This window comes from Henckelia pumila, chromosome 2, assembly GCF_033568475.1.
Source record: "Henckelia pumila isolate YLH828 chromosome 2, ASM3356847v2, whole genome shotgun sequence".
Classification (NCBI taxonomy): Eukaryota; Viridiplantae; Streptophyta; class Magnoliopsida; order Lamiales; family Gesneriaceae; genus Henckelia; species Henckelia pumila.
In genome coordinates, this window is record NC_133121.1 from 108,694,826 (window position 1) to 108,712,268 (window position 17,443).

Sequence of the window (17,443 nt, forward strand, 5' to 3'; positions counted from 1 at the left end):
TAAACATATTGCTTTTTAATTTAGAACTATATATTATTGAACCAAATTAAAAATTTTCGAGAATATGCATTGCACAATTTGTAATAAATAATAATAAAAATAATATGCTTATATAATTCTAATTTGAAAAAAGTAACATTCATGAACTTAGGGGTGGGTCGGTACGGTATACCGTACCGAAAAAATCGGTATGAAATTTTTTCATATCGATATCGTACCGTATACGGAATATACCGAATTTTCGGTATACCGAACTTTCGGTATGACGAAAATCTATACTGTGTACCGATACCGAATTCAAAAAAAAATCGGTATACCGAAAAAAAATCGGTATACCGGCAAAAAAGTCGGTATACCGAAAATTTTCATATATATATTTTTTAAAAAAAATTATTTTTCGGTATATACCGGTATACAGAAAAAAAATTTACCATACCGATACCGAAAATTTCGGTAATTTTCGGTATACCGATTTTTTCGGTAATTTCGGTAATTTTTTCGGTACGCTTTTCCGGTATTTCGGTATTTCTTCCCACCCCTACATGAACTTATCATTTGGTTCAATATTTTGATATTTTTAGATATTTAAATCCTTATTTATGAATCATGTTTAATGGAAAAATTGAAAACACGAAGTGATTTGATAAAAATAATGATAACGAGATAAAGTAATAATTTTTTAAAAAAAATTAATTAAAAATTATAAATTTAAAATAAAAAATAAATAAAATAAAATAAAAAATGTTTGAAAAATATTTTATAATTAGATCTTAATAAATATTGTGTATTATTATTTAATGAAAATTCTGCAATGCATTTTAAAAAAATTAGATTTTGGTTCAAAAATCTATAATCCTAAATTGAAAAGTGATATGCATGAAATTATCATTTTGATTTAATATTTTAGTAATTTTTAAATCTCTCAAAAAAAATAATATTTTTTGGAAAATAATTATATAATCATAATAAATTAAAAATTAAAAATAATATTAATAAACAAAAAGTGTTTGCTAAATATTTTATAATTAGATTTAATAAAAATTGTGTATTATGAGTTGAATATGTTTAAAAATTATTTTCACGGGGGTTAAATATGCATTTTTAATATTTCACAGGGTATTTGGTGCAAAAAAAAAATATCAAAATCTTTGCCCAGTCGCATGAGGGGCGCATGCGCAACAATCACTTATCTGATGGGGCGAGTGTGCTAATTTTTTAAAAGATTATTGTTGAAGATGCCTATTAAAATTTCACAGGAGATAAATGTACATTTTCAATATTTCACAGGGGTGTTTGGTGCAAATAACTCTTTCATTATTTATTCATGTATTTTTAAATAATATATTATAATAAATCCCTAACCAATTATCTCTTTCAAATTTAAAAACTATTAATTTTTATTTTTCTATTTCAGAACTTAAATAATATTGTATTATGAATTTAATATTATGTTTATAAACATAACAAAATCGTATCATTTATTTTATGTACACATTGCGCGTGTGCCATCGCGACCAATATAATATAACTATTCTTCGAAGACTAATTTTTCTGAAAAAATTTATTTGTCAGAATTACCTCAACAATAAAAGGAAAAAGGTTAAATAGTATGTTTGAAATGGTTGGTTGCTATTTTTATTACTCTAGCACTCTCTGCTAATATTGCACGCATGCTTGTACACAAAATTTTTTGAGTACATAAATATTTGTAATAAATTTGATTTATATTATCAAAACTGGGAAATAATTATATTTAGCACAATTTAATTTATAAGTTGCTCGTCTTCATCAAGTTCAAGTATAATATATACTACCCGGTGTACCAAACATTGCTTATATGTTTAGTAGATTTTTTTTTTTTAAATACAAGTAATGTCTTCTACTATATACCTTAGATTTTCTGGGGATCCCTAGAAAGTGAAAAAATACTTAATAATGGCTTTTGTCTAAAATAATAATTCACAAAATTAGCCTACTTTTCCACAACCCTCTAAATCAATAATCGAGCTAGCTCTTTTAATTCTATAATTTATTATGACCACTTGGTCCCATTTAATTATATTATTTCAACATCATTTAATTTAATTTAGATAAATGGTGGAGTGTGTTTATTATAAATGCATACGATTCGTCCATGAATCTAATTTTGTACGTATCTTAGTCCAAATATTCATTAAAAAGTGATGAATTTTATATAATAATGATGCGGTTCTGGTATGACAAGTGAAGTGGGCTGCTTGCTTTTTTATTAGCTTTGTTAAAGCACATCCAACTGAACCCACCCTAATTTCATCCACTTCCAAATTCATTTATTTTTTAGTTCTATTTTCCGACAAATTAATACATCAGGTCAACAAACTGATATCAAATTATACCTCGATTCATTATACACTAGATCTTGTTGTACGGATTTGCTATATGTTGTTATAAAAAAATAACGAAAATACAAGGAATAATATTTTCGGTGTATCATGATCTGAACTATTATTTGTTTATTTACGAGATGAAAAAATGTGTAGAATGAGTGTTACACAGTTAAGTTTAGGCATGATTAACGGGCCGGTTCGGCCTGGAACCGGACCGGACCCGACCCAAAAAGCCCGGAACCGGGCCCGGAACCGAGCTCAATCCATTTACTAATGGATTGAACCGGTTCAGGGTTTTCAGAACCGGTTCATCCGGTTTCGGTTCCGATTTCTGGACCGATTCCGGATAAGTCCGGATCCGACCCGGAACCGGATCCGAAACCGGTAAAAAAAATAAAAAAAAAACAATTGGCCAACGGATACATTGTATTCGTTGGCAATTGTGTACCATGCAGTAGCCGTTGCCAACGGCTACTGCATGGTTTAATTGCAAATTGGCCCCCAAATTAGGGGGCCAATTTTTTTAAAAAAAATTATAATTTATACCCAAAAAATTTCTATAAATACTATATAGTTTTCATTATTTTGACACAACCATTTTCTCACAATTATCTACTTTACTTTCTCTATAATTATATCTCAAATATATATTTATTTAAATTCTACTTTCTCTACATTCAATGGCATCATCTTCAAACCGTGGTGGTGGTCGTGGTGGTGAATGTGTCTTCGATCTTGCTCAAGATTTTTCCTATATACCCGACTTTGATGAAGTCGAACCTGGGAACGAGGAGGAAGAAGCAATGCAAATCCCCAATTTAGATGCCGGGACACCATCTTTCGCTCGGGAAAGCAACACGATTTCAACGAGTACGACGACAAGCCGAGCAAAACGAAGTAAATTTTGGGATCACTTTGATATCGAACAACAAGGTACGGACAACTCTTTTTTTGCCGTATGTAAAATTTGTAAAACCAAATATTCTTACAAAACTGGTGGTGGTTCCGGTGGTACTGGTACTTTGAAAAAACATTTAGTCAAGGTACATAAACTTGACCCGGATACTCTACAACCATTCAGTAGAGAACCAACTCAACAACAAATTAATCCTTCAAGTGGTAGAGCTTTTACGATTACTAAAGATATTTCTCGAAAAGCCATTGTTAAATTTGTTACGAAATGTTGTCAACCTTTCCTACTAGCCGAACAAGAAGGTTTTGTTGAATTTACTAGTACTATTCAACCGGGTTTTCATAATATTTCTAGGCATACACTTAAAAAATATTGTTTCAATATGTATAAGGAATATAAGAAAACACTAAAATCGCATCTTTCAAATATTTCGTGTAGAGTTAGTTTGACGACTGATATTTGGACTAATATTAAATTTGAATCTTATCTTGTTGTTACATGTCATTGGATTGATGAAACTTGGTGTATACAAAAAAGAATTTTATCACTCGATTATTTAGAATCGTCACACAATGCATACACTATAGCTAGATATGTTTGTAATGTTGCTAAGACTTATGGAATACAAAATAAAATAATGTCTATTACATTAGATAATGCGAGTACCAATACTCTTGCAATTAGATACATAAAGGATTCATTAAAACCGATTTTAGATGGAAAGTTGCTTCATGTTAGATGTGCTTGTCATGTTATCAACTTATGTGTTAAATGTGCATTGGATGATCGCTTGTGTACTGTAATAGAAAAATTCAAAACATGTGGAAAATTATTACGTGAAAGAAGATATGGACGTGATTGAAAAAAACTAGTAGAATCAAATGAGATTAGATTTAAAAAATTTCCTGCACCAGTTGACACTCGATGAAATTTTTTATATAATTTGCTTCAAACTTTATTACGTTTTAAAGATTTAGTTACTCCATACTATAATAATATTGTTGCAAATGCTTTAGTCTTGACTGACGATGATTGGAATATTTTGAGTCATGTTGTTTCTTTGTTAGAAATTTTTAAAGAAGCAACCGAAAAATTTTCTGGCATTCACTACCCCACTTCTCCCATGTTTTTGCCTTTGATTTTTAATATGATATTTAAATTTATGGAACATCGTGGTGATTCATTTATGCATGATTTTATTTCTAACATGGAAGATAAATTTTTGAAATATTGGGAGAATATCCCAATTTCGCATGGTTTAGCAGCACTACTTGATCCTAGTAAAAGCCAAGGTGGATTAGACATATTTTTTGAATATTACGCTAAATTTCTTGGAAAGAATGTTGACGATCAAAAGAAGTCAATAACACATTCTCTCCAAGAATTGTTTGATTTGTATGCAAGAGAACAGGGTGAACCGAGTGCACAGTCAGATGAGAGACCGATGGAGATAGACAAAACTGGAGCAATCAACTTCTTTCAAAGTTTGAAAAGACAAAAGTTGAAGGAAAAAGCTACAACAACTAATTACAATGAGATCCAAATTTATCTGAGCCAATATATTGAGACTACTGAAAGTTTTGATGTTCTAAATTGGTGGAAAGTAAATTCTCAGCTTTATCCAGTGTTAGCGGCAATTGCACGAGACGTCCTAGCCGTTCAAAGTTCTAGTGTTGCTTCCGAATCGGCATTTTCAATATGTGGAAGAATCATTGGTGATCAAAGAACTAATTTAAAGCCAGAAACACTTAGTATGTTGACATGCCTCCAAGACTGGTTTGCAGCCGTAAAAAATAATAGGACCGCTGGAGCATTCGACAAATTTCAAAGTTCAAGCTCCGACGAAGAACCGGAGTATTCAAAGTATATTTTAGTTAATCGTGATGAATTTTAGATTTCAATTGTAAAATTAAACGTTTCAAGTTATGTAAGGACCTCGGTTATAATTATCTAATAAAAAATAAATCATTCAAACATTGATACAACCAAGAACCAAGAATATAATCAACCAAAGTTTCAATTTTTTTTTTTGTTATAATGGGCACGGACCCCGTGCATAGGGTCCGTGCCCTTCAAAAATTTTTTTTTTAGAAATCTGCTCAAACCCGATGGCACACGGACCTAGGCACGGAGGTTAGTCCAGGGTCCGTTCTCTGCTTTACTCCAACTTCGGAACCGGTTGGAACCGGACTGGAACCGGTCCGGTTGACGTCGAACCGAACATAGGTTCGAATTGGTTCCAAGGTAAGTAACCTTGGAACCGGAACCGGTCCGGAACCGGTTCTAACCGGTTCCCACCGGTTCCGACCATTATGGACCCGGAACCGGACCGGAACCGGTCCGGTGGAACCCTTAAGCATGCCTAGTTAAGTTTGTGTGCAAATATGTTGGGATGTTTGTACGATCATTTATATATAACATTTATTCATGTATAATATTTTTGAAGTTAAATCAACTGATGTATAAATTCTTTAGAACCCGTATAAATAATATTAATTTTAGGGTTGATTTTTACATGACTACCATTAGCTATGATGACATCTGGTAGGTTTATTATTATTGTAACTATTATTTTTTTTTTAATAGGAAAATAGGTTATTTTGGTGTCATCTGAAAGGTGTCAAATAATGAATATCAAGGCTATTCGATTGGTTAACGTGGCTTTTAGTTTCAGACTATGAATTTTGAATTTGAGTGCTTTTTTTGAATCTGTGGTCGAAATCCAAATCCACTTGTTTATCTGGTATATATTCGGACCTCGATTGACAGAAACGTATTCCTGGTACGATGTAAGTCTCGAATCTTGATCCAAAAACACCAGAAAAACATGTACAAATAAATAAATAAATAAATAGATAGTGGGATAGTTTTTTAAACTTCAAAATAATTTTATTAATTTTTGAAATTGAAATAACAAGAGATAAAATTAAATATAAAAAATGTTATTATTATTTACTAAAATCAAGTAGTTAGTTGGATTCAAAATTATATCATCAATGGCGGAGCCAGAAATATCAATCTACCCGAGCTAAAATTTTAAGCCTTCCAATACTTTAATTTTTTGAATCGAACTATCCGGGTTAATATTAAATTAATCCAAAATTATTGAAAATTAATATATTAAAAATTTCAAAAAAAAATTTGTACCATGACTCCATATAATTAGTACTAGCAATTGAGGGGATTAGTCTATGCTACACCGAGAGTGTTTTTCTTCTTATTTCAATACCATTAGATCATGTGAGACCCATATATTTTTATGAAAATTGACATATGTCTTGATGATCCAATGGTTGATATTTGACCATATCATGGGAGGAGAAGTACTCCAAGTGTAGCATAGAATAATCTCAATTGAGGCACACTCGATGTAACGCCCAGAAATTCGTCACGTAAATCCGCATGCATAACTAGGGAATTTAATAATTTTAAAATAATGTAAAAATGCGTTAAATTGTTTTTATGAATGATTATTTAAATTATGTGATTTATTTGCATGTTTTAAATAATTTCTTTCGGCATTTAAATCTGTTTGATGTGATTTATGAATTTATTTGAGAAATCTTATTTTTATGATCGCGTAGGCGGGGCCGTGGACGGACGAGATGTTATTTTCACCCAAAATATTTTATGAGATTTTTAAGAGCCTTAAAATATTATTTTAAGGTTTAATTTGAAGAAAATTATGGTATTTATATATATATATTTATTTATGTGCTAGTTTTTACCCAAAATAAGTTATTTTTATGACTTTTATTAACCTTTAAAAATCCCTTAATTATATATTTCGGGATTTTCATACTATTATCAGATTAATATGTTATTATGAGTGTTAAATTCTATTTTTATTATGGTATATTATTTTTTAAAATAAATAATTAATGTATTTATTCAAAAATATTCTACCCTAATTCCTCCCTAACCTCACGTAAACTCCCTAGCCGCCTCCCTCATCCTTTCTCCATCATCTTCATCGTTCCAGCAAGAGTTTCCACAGCCCCATAGCTGAGCTTTTAAGGTTTTATATTGGTTTGGAGATCCGTTCGTCCCGTAGAGCCGTACGACGCGACATAAACGTTATTTCTTGCAAATAATCATCGAGGCACGTTTCGAATCCCTTCTTGCTCACATTTTAAATCATAGTACACTGATTTTTACATGATTGATCTATTATTGCATGCGTTTTTCAGTTTCGAAGGAGATTTTTATTGTTCATGCATGTTTCATGTTTTTTTAGCAAGATGACTCAAGTTTGATGATATTTCTGTTCATGGCTTGATCGAGTCTGCTGCCAATTGGTTCTTGAGTCTAGGAGGGTTCCTTAGGGTCAGTTTAGGAGGGTGGTCGGGTCTTGAACTAAGCTGGAACAAGGCTGGACGTGGGTTGTGTCTCGGAAGCAACCTGCGCAGATCGGTTGGAGGAGAAAGGGGTCGGGCTCTTCATGCTGGGTTTTGGCTCGAGCCAGGCCTAGTACTAAGGTTGTGTCTGGGTTCAGGGAGGTCTAGGTGTCGGAGCTCCGGCCGGTGGTGGCCGGAGCTGGTCAGAAAATCCACGGTGAGTGGACTGCGCAACTTGCGCGGCAGTTTCGGGATTCCCGGAAGCGTGGTTCGCTAGGGCTGTGTAGGGATCGGTTTTAGTCGAGTCATGGCTCGTTGGAACCGCCCAGATGTGGGCTACGTCTGGGCAGTGGAGATCCGGCCGGTGAGTGGCCGGATTTGGCCGGCGAGAAAAGAATGGAATAAGGAAAGTCTGTACGTGAATTTGGGTTGGGTAATTGGTTTTCTTTTTTTTTTTTATTTTATTTCGGGTTATGGGGTTTTTAGGTGGACCGGGCTTGGGTCTGGGTCCGGGTCAGATCACGTCTTGATGGGTCAAATTAATTTTTAGTCCGGGTCTAAATTTTTAATAATTAGGCTTGGGTATTTTATTTTAATTAATTAAGAATTTAAGTAGTTAATTAATGGGTTGGACTTGTTTAATTAATTAATTAGACTAATTTAATGGGCTTTAATAATTATGGAAGTAAGGCCATTAATTTGTCATGGGCCGTGTGATCCATGAGAATTATCGGGCCAAGTTGTGATGGGTTTAATAATTTTATTAATTCAAGCTTAAGTTAATAAGTTGATGAGCATAAATTATGTTTTAATGAGCCCATTAGTTTTCCATGGGCTCGGAGGCCCATGAAGCTTAATGGGCCAGGTCAGGTTGGGCTTTTGGGTTTTTGGATCAGTCTAAGAATTTTTGAGTTTAAGTCTAGTGGTCAGCAGCTCGAACAAGTCCATGAAAAAATAAACATCCGTAAATATATATTTAATTCATGCATGAATTTTTATTAAATATATAAATATGATTTTTAAGAAAATAAATTAAATATATATTTACGGATAAATTTTCATGAAATAAAGAAATAATGAGAATTTTTATGTTCATGCATTATTAAGAATTTTTATGATAAGTTTAATTGCATGTTAAGAAAAAAAATAATATTTTTATGGAAGTTGAAGTGAAGGTGGAAAGTGATGTGGTTGGAGGCCGGGATACCTGGGCCCGGTGACCTTCCTAATGATGTTTATGTATGATGAGCTTATGGATCCAGCTGAGAGGGCTGGTGAAGTGGCAGCACAGAGGTGGAAATCCCACCGCCACGTACATTGGTTTATAGATTGATCAATCGCTTAGTATGATGCCACCGACATGGATACGACCTGTTGAGAACTAAAAAAATTATGATAAGACATTTTATGAGATTCATTAAATATGATGTTTTTGTTTAGCATGATGATGAAGCATTATAATTATTTATTTATGTTTATATGCATATATATTTTAAGATCATGCACATATATTTATATTCACGTATTTTATATGATGTGTGCTTGTGTGTGGTTTCATTTTGTTATGTAAGGATAGAACGTGCTGAGTCTCTAGGCTCACTAGATTTAAATGGTGCAGGTGAGCAAAATGTCAATGAAGTTAATGTGTTTCCGACTGGCGGCGAGGGTGTATGAGTATCCAGACAGCTAGTACCCGTGACCATAGCTCATTTATGATATTGATGTTTTGAGAGTAGAACGTTTATTTCCGCATATGTTTTATTATTCTGGATTTTTAGTATGTGCATGAAATTTAGATTTGAGTATTTATTTTCTAAGTTTTCATGAATTTTTGTGAAAGAAATATTATTTAGCAATTTTATTATGAAATTCTTATGAAATATTATTTAGTAATTAATTTTAATTATTTAATTGCATGCGTGTACCTTTATTGTATTTTTTATGTATTTTTATTTTAAATTAAGTAAAGTTATTTTTAAGTATTATATATATATGTATGGGCATATATATATTTATATTCATTATTTTATTATCGGAGAGTTTTAAAAAAAAAATAAAAATTCAGTAGTAGTTTTAGGATGTTTCACTCGATGAGTGTGCGACGTAATACATGAATATTATTTATGTATATATTGACTAACATAGTTTATAAACTACCACATCGATCCAATAATTTACTCATTGAATAATTTATCATAACTCGGAAATCCGTCCATACATTCGAATTATTTCTCCACGTTTGTACACTCTAATACCTATAAATAAATTATAAAATGAAAGAAATATACCAAACTTATAATTTTTTTTTGTGACGTGGGAACCCGCAGCCGCTATTTTTCGGTGCACTTTGGGTAAATCCCCGGACTAACGCAATAGTCTGCAAACTACGCTAGTAAGGTAAACCACACTATCCAAGCCCTGTATGACAGACTAGTCCAAGAAGATGTTGGCAGGGGGAATAAAACTCCTGACCTATGGTAAAAAATTCATCTACTCCACCAACTTGGACAGCACAAAGGAACACCAAATTTATAAATTTTGTTAATTCTAGATGTGGTATCGCCATATATATTTTGTTTCAACTTTCAACTAACATCGCTTCGTTTTAATAAAAATTTTCCGTTTAATTTGATTGGGAAAAAAAATGAAAAATGGTAACAAATCAAATTACCATCGTACCCCAATAACGTATACGTGGCATTTTCCTATTGGTTTTACTCTGGTCAAAAATGGCCATAAGGCACACACCTCGAAAGCACACGTGTCATGCAAACGGATCACCTGGCTGAACAGCAGTTCTTATTCCCCTTCGCCGCTTCACTCGGGAGTCCACCCACACTCTTGCAAGAAAAAATTCTGTGCAATCCCATCTGGGTTTTCCCAATTATGGCCGGGGGAAGGAAAAGGATGAAGTTGTGAGTTTTCTTTAGCCTGTGTATACTACATTTAGCAATTTATGTGGTGTTACGAATTTTTTGGGATTCCGTTTCACGAGATTTGTGGGTTTTGCGTTATGTTTTATGTTCTTGCTTTGCAAAGATTGAGTTTTGTTGTTGTGGACGAGTAAAGGTTGACTCTTTTTGTGCTGAATTAGCGAGAGAAATGGAAATTTGTGGCATTCATTCGGTTTTAAATGTGCGAAGAAAATTACTATCGGATGACTTAAGGGATCCAAGAAAGTATGATTGGTCGTGAATGAATCTGTTTTATTTACTTTATGGTTTATCAAATCTGGGTAGGCTTAGAATTTAACAGAGTTTTGCCTTCAAACTTTTTTGAGATCAAAGATTATTTGGACTAGCATAAACCAAGTTGGGAAATTAAGGATGTATACCTGTGATTACATCTGTTGCGTGGATAATTATATATACGATCGATTCCAAGGAAAGTAAAATGGGAGCCATGGGTGATTTCATAATTTGTAAACGACACTATTTTTTTATGAAAGATTCCATCTCATGGAACTGTAGATTGTAAACCAATTGTTTGATAACGGTCGAAGAGATTCGGTTGTAGGGATTGGTTTCTATTGAAAACCAATTGTTTGATAACGATCGGAAAGATTCGGTTGTACGGATTGGTTTATTTGGAAACCAATCACTAAAGAAAACTAAGCACTTGATAACGGCTGAAAAAGTTCGGCTGTGCAGAAACAATCATTAAACAAAGTTCTCGCCTATTACACGTGCTGCAAGAGGCGTAGCCTGTTTCAATTGTGCAAGCATCGGCCTTGCCGCTTACACGTGTTGCAAAAGGCGTGGCATGTTTCAATTATTCTTTAATTGAAATCCCCCCTCTCATTCGTAGTTTTTGGTTGTTTCGGAATCGTCGCTAATAATTTAGTTTTCAGGATTGGTTCTTTATGTATGTAGTTATGATCAATATATCTGAAACCAATAATTAAATAACGGCCTTGCTGCTGACACGTATTCTCGAACACGTGGCCTGTTTTTTTGCTGCCTCTGTTTGACTTAACGACGTAGTTTTCCTTATTTATTTTTGAGAAATCATCAGTAATTATTAAGCATGTGTGATTGTTCTTTAGGTGTGACAAGCCAAAAGGTTGGAATATAATTCTGTTTATATTATTCGAATTTCCTGGATTTCAGTACTAACCCCACCCCCCCACCCCACCCCACCCCACCCCACAAAATAGAGTGTCATTGGGAAGAATAGGATGTGGACCAAACTAAAATGGTTGCAATTTGAATTTGAGTGCATCATCGGTTGCCTACATCTCTAATTCAAATCATAGATCCTAGAGCAAGATGATTCAGACAACTATGTAAAAACCAGGGACATAAATGCATTATGGTTTGACCACTGTTAATCAAATAAGAATAACCAAAGTTTTCTATTGCCAGTGTATACGTGGTCTCATTGCTGATCTTTGGTCGTGCTGAATTGTCACATTAAATAAGCATCTCGAATGGCTATACTTTTGAGAATTTTCCAGCTGCATTCAACCACCTGTGAATTTCTTTACTGATTTATCAATTCAGCTACAGTTTCTGCGAATGATATTTGTTCTATTCGTTTATTTTTCAAGTGGCATTCTTAACCAACAGCGAAGAAGTGCAACTGTGGTAATATCACTTCTTGATTTGATATTTCTGTTTTCCCCTCGATTTTTGTTCTTGTAGGTTGGCTGATACAATCAAAGAAGAGAGAGGAGAATCAAGTGTGGATTCAGATGAAGAACAGACATGGTCCGCGCTTCCAACTGAGCTTTTGGAACAGTTTCTTTCCCAGTTAAACTTAAAAGACAATATCCGTGCATCTGCCGTTTGTAAGAGATGGTTAGCTGTTGCAATCTCTGTCCGACAAGCCAATAAACCTCCCTGGTTAATGTATATGCCTAAACATGGGGATTTGTATGAATTCTATGACCCCTCCGAGCGCAAGAAATATTGGCTCAAGTTTCCGGAGTTGCACGACTCTAGACTTTGTTATTCCAAGGATGGTTGGTTGCTGATGATGTCGCCTAGACCTCAAAACATATTCTTTTTTTGCCCTTATACCAGAGAGGTGATAAATTTGCCTGTTCTCCGACGGTTAGCACTTCACATGATTGCTTTTTCGGCCGCGCCAACATCTCCTAGCTGCGTCCTTTTCACAGTTAGGCGAGTGGTAGGCTCAATTGTTGAAATCAGGACATGTCGTCCTGGTGATAAAGAATGGACAACCGTTAATTACGACAGCCATCCAGCATTTGACTGCAGTCTGTTCGATAAGATTGTTTTCTCCAAGGGCCATTTCTGTTGTATGAGCAACAGCAGCGTTGTTGGGCTTTATAATCCCAGCAAAAGTTCTTGGATTGTTCATCATGTGCCCCTACCTGAGAGGCCCCTAAATTCATCTCCAAAATCTTGGTATAACAGAAAGTTCTTGGCACAGCATGATGGAGATGTTTACCTTGTAAACAGCAGCTCTCATGATGACCCGCTCGTATTCAAGTTAGACGAGACAAAGATGGCATGGACCAGAATCAAAACTTTAGTAAACATATCGCTCTTTGTGAGTTTCTTTTCATCCCATGCTGTGACAGATCTCCTGGGAACGATGAGAAACAGCGTCTACTTCCCCAAGGTTCTCTACTACGGCAAGCGGTGCGTTCAGTATTCCCTGGATAAAGAGAGATTCTTTCCCCGAAAGAAGCTGAATGATTGGGAGAAGAACGACACCTTTGATCGCATTTGGATTGAAGCCCCGGAAGACGTATCGTTCTTGAATGAACGGGGCGACACAGGTAATAATACTTGATGCTTGGCTGTATGTACTTGGACTAGAATGTCACCCTTTTCTCATCTGTTCTGCTTAGTTTCAAAACAAGGAGTAAGTGTTGTACAAATATGGTGATGGGTTCTTCATTAATTATGACATCCGTTTTGGTCCTAACATCCAAATTCATTCGTTTTTAGAGATACTTTCTCCAAAATTTATTCATATTTTCAGGTTTTACTAGAAAAATGCACATAAAATGCACATACATTGCATATAAAGTGCACATATGTTGCACGTACAGATGAGTTTATGAATAAAGTCAACATTTAAATAAATTTGATCGATATTTCAATGAACAATGATACATAACAACCAAACAGGTCAGGATATTTGCTCAAATACTTGACTAGAAATATGCACATAAAAAGCACATACATTGCATATAAAGTGCACATATGTTGCACGTACAGATGAGTTTATGAATAAAGTCAACATTTAAATAAATTTAATCCATAGAACAATGATACAAAACCAGAACAATGATACAAAACCACCAAACAGGTCAGGATATTTGATCGAACTATGATAATTACGTAACTATGATATATTTTTATATAGGTATGTAATATTTTATATATTCGATTTTTTTTTTATTAAATTGATATAATTGACTGATATTTCAATAAAAGTTTAAAAATATCATTAAAGAAAAGTTGCTATAAGAATATACTTCTTTTATAAAACCAGAAATTTTCTAAGTACAGGGATTTTACTTTTAATTACCTTCCTCCAAGGTATTCTTAAAAAACAATGTTTTTTTTTCTGACAGGGATGTCCGATGTTACAAATATTAAATTTATTTTTCCAAATCAAAACTAAAAAAAAAAGCCAATCGCAGATCGAAAAACTCTTTTTCTCTACGTATTTCAATTCGATTATTCTAGTTAATTCGGTTAATCAAGTTTTAACAGATAAATTACAGAGTCTTCATTATTTCAAACATTGGTTTGCGTTATTGGATTCAAAAAAAAAAACAGAAAAAGAAAAAAAAAAAGAAAAAAAAAAGAAAGAAAGAAAGAAAGAAAGAAAGAAAGAAAAGAAAAGAAAACAGATTCGTATTCAAAGGCATATTGGAAAGGAGAAAATCAGGGAAGATTGATGTCCCTTGAGTCTTATTTTTTTCTAACTCAACCCATTGGTAAATACTGTGTCCTTTGGGCAAATGCAGTCACACTAATACTACTCGAGTTTTCAGTATCTCCCTCGCCACGAATGCCACTTTAGCTTCAACTGAAACCACAACGGCGGAACCCCCAAAACACCTCGTGTCAGTTTCGGATCAAACACGTCAAACTGAACACGATTTAAGGTGTCCAGAATGACCTGTGTCGGCACAGCTGGAAGCAGCACGGGGCGAGCCTCAGCAGGGACTGTTCCAGCCAATTCGCGAGCTTTTTGCAGATGCGCATTGGCAACAGAAGCCATTTCAAAAACCGCATCTCGCAGTCCCTCGCGAGAATCAATCTGAATTGCCAGCTGCCCGCCTTCATTTACCAACAGTCCATGTTTTTCTGCCACCCTGATGGGTATATAACGAAAATGGCAGTTTCGGCTTGCATGGTAGGGCAGGGACTTCAGAAGCAGTAGAAGACCACTAGCCTTGCCTATATGTGATGCAGCATGGTCTGCTACTGTAGACTTGATACCACCAGCTTGAAGTGTCGAGTAAAAAATGGTTGACATGGTATCTTCAGCATATCGCTCCAACTCTTCCACGGTTATTGGGATATCGGTAACCTCTCTCTTGGCATCATTGATCCGAGCTTCCACAGAACGTCTCAACCAAATCTTGCTAATTTTGTGCTCATGTAAAACAGAAGCAAGTGCCTGAGCTACTGGATGCTCAATCAGCTTATTTGAAAATATCTTGTCAATGGCATCTTGCCACCATAATAGACGCATCAGACCAATTTTAGGATCAGAAGCAACATCCATAGCTTTCGCTGTTTCGATGTTAAAAGCACGCAGAGTGAAAGCAGATTTTCGCATATAAGGTGGAAGTTCGAGAAGGCAGAGATAGTGGTGGTAATCATAAGTTCGTACTTGCTGAACACAATACGATAGAGCGGCTCGTACACTACTAGATGTGGAAGCACCACTCATTGGCTTCTAATATATTTGCCCTCTGCATTGAGTTTAAAGATCAAATGAATGCCATAAAATGTAACACATGAGATAACTACGAAAGACTTGACATTTATACATTTCTTCAACGCATTTGCGGATAGAACACAGAAAGGACACCTTTTGACAGAAGAAACAAAAGACGATGAACTGCAACACACTGGTAAAGGAGTAGCATGGAAACTTATGTATGACGTAGTAGTTCGTCAATAACATAAACCATAGTGCAAAATTCATTGATACAATCGCTCACTCTGTGCTGTACTTGCATTGGATGACCAAGAATTCTAACAGAAGATTTATTTTGTTGACAACAGAGTCGTGAACAAGTTCATGCATCTACACATTTTTAATGAAAATGAGGATAGCTAGAAGATGATTTGATTGAGAGCAAAACCAAGAAAAAACTATTCTTCCACAACTTAGAAGTTGGTTGGTCTTATATGTAAAATTATGATTCCGCCACCCATAAATGTTTCGAGACTCAGGCTACGTTCGCGTGCGTTTGAGTTTTCTAACACAATAAGTCACCCTTTTAAGAAGTAATCTCAAACACAGCCATTCTTGGCTTTTTGGAAGCAATCCCAACACTACCTAGTCTCGCTCAAGTATTAACACGAAATCTATGTCTTTCCGATGGGTCAATTCACAGCAGCAAACAAAACTAAAGAGGTTAATCTACTGCATTTCACATTTCAGGGAAAGTACAACAGTTGAAACAAACTTAGTACAAATAAATGCATCAAAACAAAAACCCTTAATTTGGCCGTCAAATTTCCTCAATTCATCGAACAGCAGGCACACTTGCCCTCTTACACGAAAAATTACCGACATACAGCAAAAACCCACGAGCAATAACAAGTGAAAATCATTACAAACTGTAAGACGGGAGATCGTAAAAGAGAAAAACCTGATCTTGATAGGAAATTGGGCAGTATATGCAGATTGACTGGATAGATCAGAGGAAGACAATATTCTTCGGTCTCACTGGTGGCGAAGAGTTTTACCCACGAAGGGGTTTTGGGGACAAATCGAAACTGCGAACAAAGATTTCAGAGACAGCCACACACAAAGTTGCATTGAACTGGTCATTAGATATTATTTACAAAATAGTTTTCCTTTTAAATAGTTAAAGAGTGTTTTGATGAATTTATTTAAAATATTACTTATAATCTGTTTCGTTAGTCATTAGCCTATAGTTGCGAAATATTATTTTCATTAATCATTAGTTTAATTAGAGTTGCGAAATATTATTTTCAAGAGTAATCTCTTGAGATATGGTATGTCGATAATTTGCACGAGTAACTCAAACACGAGATTTGTTTCATAAAATTGACTAATTTAACTATCTCACAAAAATTTGTGTGTAAAACATTACAAGATAATTATCAAACTATGTGATGTGATAAACATTACAAAATAAAATTATCTCGCTGGTTAATTTTTTTTAAAAATATTTTATATTTGACGCACCTCATGAAAAATAGTATTTTTTACAAAAATATAATGTTTATTATTATTATTATTATTATTATTATTATTATAGATATGAGTCTTATGGGACGGTGGCATGGCTCCGTTTGGTAGCCTATATTATTAATATGTGTATAACTTATTCTATCAAATTTCACGTTCTTCTCATCATATTATTTATCCATCTATTAATTATTTATTTTACATCAATCAAATCATCAATTATTTATCTTACATCAATCAAATCATTTAATTTAAATTACTATATTACCCCTTATAAATAATATTATTCATATTTTATTTATTGTTAAAAGGGTAAAATGGTAATTTTTCATTTTTTAATATAAAATTTTATCTATCAAATCAATAAATTATTCATCAATCAAATCAAATATTATATTCACTATCATTATTTATTTATTTTTTATTACATTATATTACTTATC

General features: G+C 33.9%; 2 protein-coding genes across 2 annotated transcripts; one reads left to right on the forward strand and one right to left on the reverse strand.

Annotated features, from left to right (window-relative positions):
* Nucleotides 1-10,432: 10,432 nt before the first annotated feature.
* Nucleotides 10,433-13,496, forward strand: LOC140883948 (F-box/kelch-repeat protein At1g57790-like). The gene is made up of 2 exons (XM_073290574.1): nt 10,433-10,531; nt 12,260-13,496. Exons 1-2 carry the CDS (start codon nt 10,503-10,505, stop codon nt 13,377-13,379), a joined length of 1,149 nt encoding a protein of 382 aa, XP_073146675.1. The 5' UTR covers nt 10,433-10,502; the 3' UTR covers nt 13,380-13,496.
* A 784-nt stretch (nt 13,497-14,280) lies between these two features.
* On the reverse strand, nt 14,281-16,596 carry LOC140883733 (uncharacterized). Its single transcript, XM_073290312.1, has 2 exons — nt 16,435-16,596; nt 14,281-15,525 (listed from the first exon to the last, which is right to left on the reverse strand). The coding sequence occupies exon 2, from the start codon at nt 15,501-15,503 to the stop codon at nt 14,592-14,594; it is 912 nt and encodes a 303-aa protein (XP_073146413.1). The 5' UTR covers nt 15,504-15,525; nt 16,435-16,596; the 3' UTR covers nt 14,281-14,591.
* Nucleotides 16,597-17,443: the final 847 nt, after the last annotated feature.

Coding starts and splice junctions, on each gene's coding strand:
- LOC140883948 (XM_073290574.1), top strand. CDS start 10,503: ATGGCCGGGGGAAGGAAAAGGATGAAGTT. Junction 10,532..12,259: donor GGAAGGAAAAGGATGAAGTT/GTGAGTTTTCTT, acceptor TTGTTCTTGTAG/GTTGGCTGATACAATCAAAG.
- LOC140883733 (XM_073290312.1), bottom strand. CDS start 15,503: ATGAGTGGTGCTTCCACATCTAGTAGTGTACGAGCCGCTCTATCGTAT.